Source organism: Caenorhabditis briggsae (assembly GCF_000004555.2).
Source record: "Caenorhabditis briggsae complete genome, chrIV, whole genome shotgun sequence".
NCBI lineage: Eukaryota > Metazoa > Nematoda > Chromadorea > Rhabditida > Rhabditidae > Caenorhabditis > Caenorhabditis briggsae.
The window spans coordinates 5,140,970-5,154,310 of record NC_013487.2 but is presented as its reverse complement, the minus strand read 5'-3'; the positions used below and the strand labels follow the sequence as shown (position 1 = coordinate 5,154,310).

Here is a 13,341-nt window from a genome sequence, read left to right as displayed (position 1 = left end):
AATAAAACAAAACAAAAAAAATTGAAAAAAAAATTTGAAAAATCTTCGATGAACCCATGAGCATATTTGTGAATTTCTTCAAAAATTAAATGTCTGTTTTTATTTTTTTTTTTGTCAAAAAAAATTCAGTTTTTATTTGCATTGAAAGAGTTTGAATCAAACGGCGACGTCCTTGTCGGCTCATCACTTCAGAAAAGGCCCTCGTTGGCGTTGGCACTCCATGGAGAGTCCGATCCAGGCGACGGTGGAAGTAGGCAAGAGTCAATGCGACGAGGACGGCAGTGTAGATGGCGTTCATGGTTGTGGATCGTTTGGATCTTGGAAAATTTGTTCTGGAAATTTTATTCTGGAAAATGCCTATTCATTAACGAGAAACTCCCGAAAAACATGTTTAGATTGCCTAAATTTTATTCCAGAGCCAGTTATGGCTTAAAATAAAACAAAAAAAAATTTTCAAAATTTTTGGGATCGGGAGAATCGAACCTACAACCTTCCTCCTCTGAACTTGCCATTTTACCACTTTACCACACTGCTGATTGAAATCTATTGTTTTAAAAGAAATACACTATTCCGTGAGAAAAATTTCACGAGAAATTGCTTAATCATAGGGAAACTTTTCTAGGTCATAACTCAGCTCACGTGAGCATTTTGCTGATTTTTTTAACAGATTTGGAATCTTCATAAGCTCTTCTATCTGCTCCCAAAATTTCAAAAAAAGTTAAAACTGCTCCCTCAAGTAACTCCCTTGAAAAATCGTTCTATTGATTCAAAACCAGCTTTCGAATTTCAAAAACCTAAAATCCATTTTTCTTGACTGTTAATTTTGGAGCTTTTGGAGCAAAAATTTCGCAAAAAAAAAATTAATTCTAGACAAAAAAACTACGTGAATTGATTCAGAAATTCACGATCCATTGACCTTAGGGAGCGTACTATAAATGAAAAAGGAAGTGGAGGTAAGAATCAGTTCTTGCTTTCTCTAGGCTCCGGAAAGGGGAGCCTGGAGGAAGGATCCGACCTGGGTCCGGGTGACCTGGGTCCTGGATCTGGGTGTCCTGGATCCGGGTGACCTGGATCCCGGCGACCTGGGTCCTGGATCCGAGTGTCCTGGATACGGGTGTCCTGGCTCTTGGATCCGGGTGTCCTAGATCTGGGTGACCTGAATCCGGGTGACCTGGATCCGGGTGACCTGAATTCGGATGACCTGGATCCGGTTGACCTGAATTCGGGTGACCTGAATTCGGGTGACCTGAATTCGGGTGACCTGGATCCGGGTGAACTGGGTCCGGGTGACCCGGAATAAGAAAGAACTAAAGAGATTGATCTCACCGTTTTTAAAATATGTTTAAATAAATTTTTTGAATATTGAAATGTTTGTTGTGTATTATTTGTGATTGTCAAGAAGGAATCAAAAATGTTTGACGAATACAGAGAGACTGATAAATATGTGGTTTTTTTTTAAATTTGGTGTTTCCAGAAAAAAAAATTGGCTTATGACATTAAAATTAAGTTCGTTTTCTGAATATTGAACTATGTACTTGATTAATTAAGTACATTTGGAGTTCGAAGCTTTGTACATTACAAAAAATAGTACATTACAAAAACAAAACTTTTGAGATTTTAACCGAAAAATTATTTCAGGTTAAGGAAAAATCTAAGTTTTTCTCCCACTGTCTTCTAAGTTCTTCTATTAAAACCACCTGTGATGTTTTAATATGAAAAGAGTTTTATCATCATCTAAAATCTAATTGGAACAAAAATTTTCAGATTTATTTTTCATCGCCAGAAAAAAGACAGGCCGAAGAGACGTACAGAACAAGAGAGAAGAAAGTAATTTTGAAAGTTATTGAAAAAAAGACAAAAGTTGTATATCAATCCAGAGGCAGTTTACTTTGCCCACGCGGCCTTCTCCTTCTTCTCGGTGTCTTCCTCGTCCAATGCGAATTCGTTCTTGTCGACCACTTTGAGTTGAGCACGGAAATCCACCTTTGTCGCCTCCTTTTTCTTCAATTTGTCGAATTTTCCTTCGGTCTTGGACACCTTCTTCAGGGTTGGCTTGACGCTGAAAACAAAAGAAGGATTTTAAATTTTTGATAGAATTTGTAGAAGTTTAGGGAACTCAAATTTTCGATTCTAGTTTTGAATTTTCTAAATTTCCAAGAACTCGAAAATTCGCGATACTTATGGATTAACTCTCTGTTTGAGTCAGTCTAGAAAATCAGAATTGAAACTTTAATTTTGAAACGATTTGAAGTGACAATCCAATAAATCAATCACATTAAGTTTTAATTTTGAAACTGAGGAAAAAATCAAAAGTCTAGAAAAGCATGGTCTGATTGGAAATCTTTTGTTTTTTTCTGTTTTGAGCTCAAAGTAAACCGAATAAAGTATTATTTAAATACGCTAAGTAATTGTCTACTGTTTTTTAAACCAGACTTCTCTGTTATTACAAAGAATGTTGAATTTTCGGAACCTTGGTCAGTGATGGAGGCGGACGAAAAATTAAATTCTGTAATTGTCATTGAAAAAGCAACAAATTGATCATACAAATGTCTTATTTGGTCATAACCAACTTTTGAACTTCTTCGACAATTCTTCAATTCTTCTGAATCTTTTTTATAATCTTTTTTCTCATCTAATTTACTAAAGATTTCTATAAAAAATGATTTTTGTTTTTTTGTTGTAAATTATTTGAAAAATCACAGTTTCATTCTAAACATTTCAACAGCTAACCTCATTGATCGACTGATTTGACTGTTATAATTTTTTGAGTTACACGCTGTCTGTCAACTTGGAACTACCTAATATTTTTCTTGGATCCTGTGAGAGATATAAAAAATGGTTAACTGATTGTCATAATCTCACAAGCGTTTTATCCGTTAACATCTTTTGCCATCTCTCTCAGAAATGAATAGAATCAAAATAATGATGTCCTCTCCCGAGCTGAAAAACATGTCATCCGAAAAAATTTTCGGTTACACTAACTGTAAGCGAAGAGCGATGTTCTGTCGGGGTTATTCGAATGTATTTTCTATATAACAATTTTTTCGTATTCCCAAAAAAAACACTCACAATTTTCCGCGAAGATCGTTGACAGCAATTGTCAACTCATTGATCTCGAAATCCTTCTGACGAACGATGTAGCTGACGTCGTAGTTCTCGGATTCAAGCTCGATGAGTCTCTCGCGGATCTCTTCGTAGACGGCTTCGAGGTCATCTGAAAGATTTTCAAATGTGGAAGGAAGTAAAAACGTATTAAATTTAGATGTTCATAGTCTGGTTGAATGATACAAGTGAAACAGAAAACTTTGGTTCTTTGGAGATTGGGTTGATAGAACAAGGGTTTCGAGGAATACCAAGGAGAGACAAAGGAGTGAAACTGATATGTGTTTAAGAACTTTTAGACATTGCAGAAACAATAAACATTAACGTAGCGTTTCAAAACTGTATTCTTTCAAAGATGGCTTTGATGAGAAAGTGCAAAGAAACAAATAATAAATTCGAGCGGTTTTATGTGAAACGAAAATTAGGTAGTTTTTGGAAACAATTTACGTCGTTTCATAAATCCGGATGAAATAGAGTAAACAGTTTCTCTCACACTTAAGGTACTCAATATTATAAAAACATTTCATATACCCTCTCTGACTCGCTCACCCTCATTATCCAAATCTGGCAATGGAATGATTCTCTCCTGAAGGATACGCTGTCTCTCTTGCTCCTTGAGCATCTGTTGTTGCTTCAAATCCTCGGCGGCCTTCATCATCAAAAGCTTACGAAGCTTCTTCTTTCTCTCTGGCGTCAAGAATCCCTTCTTGGCCTTTTTCATTCTGGAAGCCTCTTCGAGACGCTTACGCACCTCTTCCTTCTTGCGCTCGCGCTCCGCCATTTTGCGCGCCTGGAATTTTGGAATTTAGGATAATCCGGAATTACCGTACTTGTCCTTTGAGCCCATGTTAATCACCTCAGTTCCTGTAAGAGATATCAAACATCTATAGACGGATAAAATGCTTTTCATTGTATCAACAATTTTTTATCAGTTTACAAATCGTTGATATCATTCACAGAAATTGAGAAAACTGAGCTCAAAGTGTGCATGAAAACGGGTGGCATTCTATCAAAGAATTTACTGTACAAGACTAATTGAAATATTTGAATGGGTTTTGAACTTATAGAATAACTGAAACTGAAGCAAACTTAATAAACCAAAAATTAGGGAAGTGTGAAAAACAATTTTCTCAGTTTCATGCTGTCTCCTTGTTCATACCCATTTTTACTATCTGTGTAATGGCGGAAAAATATCAGTTTTCAAGATTTTGTGTCTCGAAAATTCGATGTTACAAATCCATTTTAAATTTATCAGTACTTGGATTATAAGATTTTGTTTGGGCATTGGCCAATTTTACATTTTTTAATTGAGGATCCCTTTTGTTATCAGTCAAATCGAAAAACGAATTTTTTCGAAAAAATAGGTGTTCAAAAAAAAATCCAGGCTCTGTTTCTGTGTGGTATTATCTAAGCGGTGATATATTAGCTTTGTTCCTGTATTGAAGCGCTTTTAATTCTAAAATTCTGTTTGGTAACTCAAAGTATGTCATTTCTTTTGGGCTTGCTTCCTAGAACCGTTTGGATTACTGTAGGTACCGAAATCTTGAAATTTCTCAACAGAAGAAAACTGAAAATGAACTCAAAAAACTCAAAATCAACACTACTCACTTCTGCGTCCATATGTGGTGGATATGGCTGTAATTCTTTTGAAAAACTAGAAATTTTTAAAACAAGAAAACTTATCAGTGTTTTTTTTCGAATTCACAAATTTCTAATAACTTTTCAGTTTCAGTAAGTTTTGAAATTTCTATAAAATTTTTCAGTAGTGTTAATTGACTTCTGATGAAAGAAAAAATGTAAATGCAAAATCATTCAGACTCACCTCATCAGCATCAACGTCGCTCATGTTTAATAACTGAAAAATGACAAAATTTAGGTTAATTTTTTTAGGAAAATGAGATCGTTTGAACGTAGGACCAATAAAAATCGAGAATACAGTAAACGAAAAAGTAACAAATTCGAAACAGTAAAACTTTGAAAAGAAGGCAAAGAAAAGAGAAATGGGGTTGTAAAAATTGCCAAGAGAGCTGGTGGTGGGGGATTTTTTGGATTTTCTTTTCTCCCCTGACAAAAGTGAATTGCCTTCGGGAGCCCCGTAAGTGTGTCTTTGTGGTAGAAATGAGAGAGTATAGCGATCGAAGACACGCAGATATTTGCGAAAGGAGCTCCCGCCAAGAGATCCCCGGGAGCCCTCTCTTCCTCCTACTCTTCAACTACAGTATCAGTGAGAGAGTATGGGGTGAGGGGAGACGCAGACAATTCACGGAATAGGAGGGAGCGAGGGAGTGCTTGAGAATATCCACGGGTTTCGGGGGGAAAAGTTGCAGGAGGAGAGATGGTTGGGAACTTTGGAAGTTTCGAGAACTCGGTTCTAAGGGATTTTGACAAATTTGGTCGAAATTCGAGCTGAATATTCTTTTACGATTCTTCCAAAAACTGAAAATTGCTTACCTAAAAGAAACCTACCCAAGCCGTCAGCTTTGAGCTCAATTATCTCTACTACTACTATGAAAGATAACAAAAATTGGTCAACTAATAAATCATTCATCTCAATGTAAATGTCACCAACATTTTATCAATTGAAAAATTTTAATACCTCTTATGGGAATCGAGACATTTGAGCTCAAATTTGGGTGAGCTTCTATCAGAACAAATACTGTAATTTACTTTTCGCTGTAATTTTCTAAAACCTGATAAATTAGTTGAAGCGACCTACAGTATGAAATTTTGAATTACCATTTACTTTTTAAAGGTTTTAATAAACTCATGTCTACCGTAAGGAGTTGCACACTGCCCGTCAACTTTATGCTCAATTATCTCAACTTTTGTTAAAGATATCCGAAATTCGCAAACTATAAAAATGTTGATGTTGTCATGATAAACGTTTTGTCAGTAGACACATTTTTGAAATCTTTCAAATAAAATGAGGTATAGTGGCTCAAATTGGGTGGTCTATCGGAAAAAACTTGATCGACGAAAAAACTGATTATAAGCTCTATAGAGCCCTATTTCTGTTGTTTCTGAATCAGAAATTTTTTCCAGATCCAAAAAAAGTTTCAACCAATGATTACTACCTAGAAGTTACTCAAGTAGTGATAACCCTCGCCGCAAATAATCAGAGGAAAGATAATCGTCGCTTTTGTTTGACTACTACTGTAGGAATCCGGCTCTTTTTTCGTTTTCTCTCGTTGCTCTGTGATCATTATTTTCTCAATATATATATCTGACGGACGGCACAAAAAGAGAGAGAGAGAGAGACGAAGAGATTTGAAGAAACAAAGAAGGAAAGGAATGATGGTTGGCGCGGGGGTGGAAAAGTACTTATCATGGTTTGGGTCTTGGGATGGGAAAGAAAAGAAGAAAGGTGACTTGGGTTAAAAGAACTGACTGATAGTGAGAATGATGTGACAAGAAGGTACGTCGAGACGGAGTGGGATCAATATTGGCTGGACAGATGTCATAGAATGGGTAATGAAAAACCCATACTTGTGAAGGGCCGGGCCGGACCCACAAACAAATTTCACCGGCCCGGCCCGGCCCGGAGGCCCGGTCGGCCCCGTCGGCCCGGAAGTTTACCGCGAACTTGAAAATCTTGAGCGAAAAGTTGAATCATTGTTTCGAAAAAAGGTATTCAGTGTTTTTTTCTTCGAGTTATTTTTCAATACATTCTAAAAATCAATAAATTCATTTTCAAAAACAAAAACAGCATGATATCATAACAATTTTCAAATATAACAAAAAGAAAACATAACAAGTAAAGTAAGGTTGAAAATTCAATTAGTTTTCAAATCATCAACCCAATCGGGATTTTTCGAAGCGATTTGACTACCGACAACGATCTTTTCAACGGTTTCAGTGCGTAAACGTGTTCGACGTTTGTCCAAAAGAAATGCAGCTGTCGAGAAGGTTGTCTCACAAACCGACTCACTAGGCACGATTGACAGCACTTTTGTTGCAACTGTATATAAGGCCGGATAATCGAGACGTTTACGGCTCCAATATTCTTCGATCTTCTCGCTACTTTTCACGTTGAAACTTTCGTCGAGATATCTGCAAGCGAATTAGTTTTAATTAGATGGGAGCGAAAAATCACCTTTTCAGTTCTTACTTGAAAATCGATTGAGTAGGTCAGAAGTGGTTTCAAGATGTGGAGAACTGCATTGACGTGTTCAGGATGATCGTTAAGCCAATACATTGATGTTCTGCCTTTCAGAGACAATTTCGACACTAAATCAAGAATTTCTTTGCTCAGTTCTGTAACATCCACAAGACATTTGAGTCCATTCAGCCAGCGAGTATCGTTTGGCAGTGTGGGTAGACGTGACATCTCCGAACACGCTTGGAAGTTGTTTCTAATGGCCGAAGAGACGTTTTGGGCATTGTCGAGACATTCTCTTGCGATCGGAAGCAGTTTCATAATTTCCGGGTCCAACGTCTTCGCATGTTTTTCCAACGGGTCAACGACTTTTTCACCCAGAAGATGGATGGAGTGGCTCACGCATCGAATATCTGAAGGTTTTTTGGTTCACTAAAGAACAAGAAAGGAATGAACTTACAAGACGAAAAATGTGTACCTAAATTTGCTAATGCACCGTCGGCAGTAATGGAACAAGCCCTCGCTTCTTCTTCCGACCAGCCAACTGATTGAATCGATCGATAATTGCATCGGCAGTGTCTGCTCCGGTTTTACTATCTGCACTAGGAATAAATCCGATAGGCAACAGTCTTAGCTTGAATGTGTCGTCGATGTACGAAGCAAACATGGATAGGTAGTTCGAAACAATTTTTCCATGATCAACGATCAAATTAACTCGTTGTTTTCCAGCGTACGGCTTTAGTTCACCAAAAGCTCGTTTGATAAGTTCATCGGAAAATTTCAATGTATGTGTTTGGATCGTTTGGCGATGAGGGATTTGAGCTTTGGCTTCCTTTCCGAATATTCCACTGCCAGTGGCGTTCGCTACATCAATAACAAGATCTCTCATACAATCTCCGCCCATGTAATTGAAAGATTTTCCCGTTCTCAACGCATGCTTGGCAAGTGCGCGAGTAATTTTCGATGTTTGCTCTTTTGTGAACTGTCGCTTCGAAAAATCTGAACCAATGTTTGAAAATATGTATCTTTTGTTTCTTGTACCTGTCAATTTTCGTTGCTTAGCCAACGGTTCAACTGATCGGAGCGATTCATCACTTTTTTCCGGAATGGGTTCGCTGGCAGCTCTTTTACTAGTGCATCGATCCAAATGCCGAAAAACGTGACCACCGTCTGTTGCGGACAACAAAGTTTTGCATTGGGTACACAACGCTCTTCCTGAGGCACAGTATTCGTCACTCTCCACTGATTTGATCATAATCTGCTTGACTAATTCAGATTTGAACTCTTCTCCCTAGAAACATTAGTTGGTTTGGAACAATATTTCACGAAAAGCTCACCAAAACGGCTTCATCTCCATCACTTTCCAGGAGCTTCAGAAGCTTTCGATCGGCTTCCGTCTTCTTACGGTTCATTTCGATTGTTCGGAAGAATAATGGCTATGAAGATGCGCTCGAGGTGTGGGACTGACTTTTTTCGAGAATTCAAAACAATTTTTGTGTATGGAGGATGGGCCAATGACGTGCGCTTTTCACAAAGTTTATCCAAGTTTTTTGAGGGAGAGACGATGCGCTCGAGGCGTGGAAGTTTCTACAATTATCAGTTTTAATTAATTTGATGACAAAATAGAGCAAACAATCGAGAAAACTGGAAGAAAATGCGAAAAACATTGAAAAAACACAAGAAAATCAAAAAAAAAATGTTTTAAATACGATGCTCCGAAATTCCGCATTCGCGTTGTTTATCGCTTTGACAAAAATGGCGGCTGTTTAAATTCATTTTTCAAAAATTGTGTTTTTTTTCTGCCGGGCCGCCGGTCCGGGCCGGGCCCTGAAAATTTTCTCTCGGGCCGCCGGGCCGAACCGGGCCGGGCCGAAATTTCACAAGTATGGTAAAACCGAAAAAAAATTTACAGACATAATTCTTGGGTATATTCATTTGCAAGAGAGCATCTGGAAAATTTTATGCCGGAAAAATTCTGGATTCGGGAGAAGTGTAATTTTGGTTTAGTCGTGGCCATCGAGGATTCTCTTCCACAGTTTTGTTTTGTACCGGAATAATAGTGCTAACTGAAAATTATTTTACAGTTTCAGTGTTTTGTTTTTGGGAAAACGTTTGATCAAGATTCTATTGCTTTGATCTGCGTTTCTTTAACGTTCTCAAATGGTTCCTCGATTTTTATGAATGGTAAATATGTATTAAAGACTCAGCCACGATTATTCAGGTACCAAGAAATTCGCAAAGTCTTATCCACCGAGCGCCCATCGTTCACATTTTCTACAGAAAATCTAGTTCATCCTCTCGAAATTCTTTGATAACAACAAACCTGATGACGTTATCTTAATTAACATATTTTTGTTATTTAATCTAACAGTCATGGTCTAATGAGCATCAAATGTTGAATTCCGATAGCTGACACGATGTTTGTAGGTTTACAGACATCTTTCAGAATTCAAAATTCGTGAATTCAAATAAAATTATTAAACAGTAGTGAATATTTTAATGTAACTGCTCTACGTTGCTCTACGTATCTTCCATAGAAATTCATGCAATCTCAAATGTGTGTACTTTTCGCGATTCTATGGCAATTAAAAACGTTCATGAAAAAATCCTGTTTCATTCATGACACAACTTTCAAATGTAATCTTTAATATATTATCATAAACAAGGTAAGTTGCTTTGTGTATCTTCCATAGAAATCTCAAAATTGTGTTTCGATTTGATTTCCGAGTACTCCCTGAAGTTTGATTTCTCAACTTCCATCGCCATAGATATTCAAAAGCTAGCATTCAGCATGGAAAGATACTCAAATCCTATTGATGTGCAATCCTCTTCGTCATTAGTCTTCTAGTCAATGTCTATTCAAAAAGAGTCCAATTGCTAATCCCTATTGTTTCCACATCACATGATTATAGACGGTTAGTCAGTCACATGTATTCTTCCGATCCTTTTTTGGAGAAAATTTTAATTAAGTTTTGCCTTTGTATTGCATTACTGAAACATTAAAAATAGAAAAAAATAATTTGATTTTCTTTCCAATCTAAAAATTTTGTGTGGTTTACGTTCTGCTTTTCGAATTTTCTGACAAATATTTTTCTTGTTCTTGTTTTTCCTTTTTCTCTTTTAACCAAATCAGAAATAATATCTGCCTAACAACTTCTATCATCTAATTACATGTTAACTCTTGAATTTCGTACTAAATTCTAAAATCCCTTTCCCCTTCTTCCTCTTCTTCTTTGAATTCTTCTTCTTCTTCATCGTCTTCTTTTCCGTTACCTAGGATACTCTTGAAGTTTTCATCCACATACCCTCTTCTCTCTCTTTTCACTTCGTCACATTGCCTTTTTCATCTGTTTTCTCCTTGTTTATCACTGGGGGCCACCTATATTCATAAACATAGCGAGTAAAAAGATAAAGGTAAGTGAGATTGAGTTATTCACAAAAAAAATAAAGAACAATTTCTTTCCGTTTTTGTTGTTTCCGGGTTTTCTATTGAGCTTTCGGCTCTTTTCTAGTTTAGAAGTCCCAAAAAAGTTTAGAGGTCCCAAGGAAAAATATATGTCCAAAATTTGAAAACGCGCGGATGTTGGAAAAACCACTTTCTATTGTTTCTACTGAGTTTTCTTTATACTGTGAGAAGAAGAGGTACAAGTGTTTATTTTTTTTTTTTTTAATTTCTTGCTTGAAAGTTTTGATTTGTTGTCTCGGACAGAGCAGTATTTTCATGTGGAATTGCTGAATTTGGAAACTATTTGAAAAATGAACTTTTTGAAACGTTTTTTAGAGCAAAGATGCACTGCCTCGAAAACTTTTGAGCGAATCTTTGGAATTTTCTAAAATGTTTTTTTTTTTGAACTCCCGGCTGAAAATCAGGCTACCTCTGGAAAAACGCTAAAAATTAATTCAAAAACTTTGCGATTTTGTCCTATTTTGAAGCAATTTTTAGAGACCAGTCGATTTCCGCCCCCTGTCGGCGGCTACAATCTCCTGGCTTCACTAAAAACGTTTGAATCTCCAAATCGGAGAGAATCAGAAGAGGAAGTTTTAGTTGATTGTGTTGTCAACTTTCATAAACTGGAGTGACAGTCTGCTTATGCGCATTCGGGGCTAAACCTTCTGGCTCCCGCTTACAACAGCCTTAACCGATAGAGTTTAGGCTTGGACAGATAAATCAGAAATGTAGATCAGAAATGTGTTTTAGTTGATACACGAACTGTTCAAAATTTCCAAATTTTTAGAACTAATAATTTTCCTTTGAATTCCCGAATATCTTGAAATTTGACAACTTATAATTTTTTTCAGAAGTTTCGAAATCCAGGAGTCCTGAATTTCCGGAACTGCGATTCTAGAACTCAAATATTTTTCTATTAAAATACTTCATTTCAGAACTCATAGTTTCTGAAATTTCGTATTTCCGACTTTCTGAGATTCTACTTCACAAATTCCCAACATTAAAAATTTTAACACGAATCAGATTTTCAGAATTTTCTCTAAAACACATTTCTGAGTTTTTGATTCACAAAGTTTATGAATTTCCGAATTTTCTAAATTCCCAACTTGGGCTTTCTGATATTTTGAACTTCTTAGTTTCTGGTTTTTCTGGTTTTTTGCTTTCGAGATTTTGGATTTTCAAAATTTCGAGTGTTCTAACTTTCAAATTTTTTAATTTCGTAATATTCCGAATATCTGAATTTTTATATTTCTGGATTTCCGAAACATTGGACATTTGAATTCTCTGATTTTCAAACTTCAAAATTTCCGAAGTTTCAAATCTCGGTATTTTCGAGTTCCCGTTTTTCCAATTTTCCAAATTTTTGAATTAGAATTTTAGAATTTCAGAGTGAAACCAAAATGTTTGAAGCATAGGAATGGTTAGAAATTTCGCATTTTCGAAAAAAAATAATCAAATTTCGTGAATCAGAATCTCCGAAATTCAGTTTTTGAGAAGTTAGGGGATTCAGAAAGTCAGAATTTTAAAGTTTACTGAACTTTTTCGTTCTCTCTTTTTTCAAAACTAAGACTAAATAATTACTTTCACAAAATCACCTTTTTGTCAGATATAGTGTGGATAAGAAAAAAAATAGAGTTCGGAAAAAAAATAGAGTTTAATTCGGAATTCCGAAAATTCCGAAAATTCCGACCGGAATTTTTCCGAAGCCTTTTTTTCGGAATTAAAATTTTTTTCGACTACAGTATGCCAGGAAACATTTACCTGCAGGTCTCGAACAGAATAAATCTCGACACAGGAATTCAACACTTGAATTTTTTGAAATCATAGTTCTGTGTATATCAATCTATCCTTTTCTTCGTTCATTTCTGGAATTTTCTTAAAGGCTTTTTTCTCGAGTTCCCGCTTTTGTTTTGAATTCCCGCAAAGGCTGAAAATAAGGTTAAATATGGAAACACGCCTGAAATGAAAAGCCAAAAATGGAAGAAGTTTAAGATTTCTTCTCGCAGTTTAAAGCAATTTTTTGAGATTTTGCAATTTTTATATTTTAAGGGAATATATTGAAAATTTTTGTCGAACTCCCGCTTTGATAAAAATAATACTTTTTAGAGATGACCCTGAATAACCGAACATCGTGTTTTATGTACAGCTAAATTTACAAACTAGTTGAAATGGGGGTTAAGAAATAGAATTCTTAAATGAAAATTTTCAATGTAAAATAATAGCGAAAATTCTTCGGGTTTGCAAAAACAACGAGAAAAAAATCGAAAGCTAAAATAGCTCAAAGAATTGCAGTCGTGAAATTTTGTAAAGATCTGGATGGATTCTTTTCAGTTTCGTCTAAAATGGAGTTTTCTAGGTCATATGTGTTACAGCAAAGGAAAACATTATCTTTTATCTAAACTGTGAGTGCCTAGGTCAATATCACTTTTCAATCGGGTCATTTTTGAATGGAAAATCAGAAACAGCTAAATTCCGTAATTTTTTCAGATTTTCAATGTAAAATTTTACTGTTTCATACATACTAATCATGTTTACAGTAATATGTGTTGCTGTTTATTCTTCTTAACTTGTTTGAAATCTGAAAATCTCATTTTCAGCTGTTCATCCGGAATGTAATTTAAAAGTAACGAGCAAATTAAAAATTACAATTTTTGAGAATCCTAATGTATTCGAGGCCGATATGTTTACATTTTGC

General features: G+C 35.9%; 3 protein-coding genes across 3 annotated transcripts; all 3 read right to left on the bottom strand.

Annotated features, from left to right (window-relative positions):
* Nucleotides 1-960: 960 nt before the first annotated feature.
* Nucleotides 961-1,329, bottom strand: CBG20105 (the record flags this gene model as incomplete). Its single annotated transcript, XM_002633952.1, has 1 exon — nucleotides 961-1,329. A coding segment is annotated over one exon (369 nt), but the record flags the coding sequence as incomplete, so codon positions are not given.
* A 555-nt stretch (nucleotides 1,330-1,884) lies between these two features.
* On the bottom strand, nucleotides 1,885-4,948 carry Cbr-tni-4 (the record flags this gene model as incomplete). Its single annotated transcript, XM_002633953.2, has 4 exons — nucleotides 1,885-2,059; nucleotides 3,070-3,214; nucleotides 3,652-3,892; nucleotides 4,925-4,948. The coding sequence occupies 4 exons, from the start codon at nucleotides 4,946-4,948 to the stop codon at nucleotides 1,885-1,887; spliced, it is 585 nt and encodes a 194-aa protein (XP_002633999.2).
* A 1,528-nt stretch (nucleotides 4,949-6,476) lies between these two features.
* On the bottom strand, nucleotides 6,477-8,610 carry CBG20107 (the record flags this gene model as incomplete). The annotated part of the gene is made up of 4 exons (XM_045235259.1): nucleotides 6,477-6,548; nucleotides 7,211-7,611; nucleotides 7,736-8,489; nucleotides 8,536-8,610. 4 exons carry the CDS (start codon nucleotides 8,608-8,610, stop codon nucleotides 6,477-6,479), a joined length of 1,302 nt encoding a protein of 433 aa, XP_045096956.1.
* Between the last annotated feature and the right edge of the window lie 4,731 nt (nucleotides 8,611-13,341).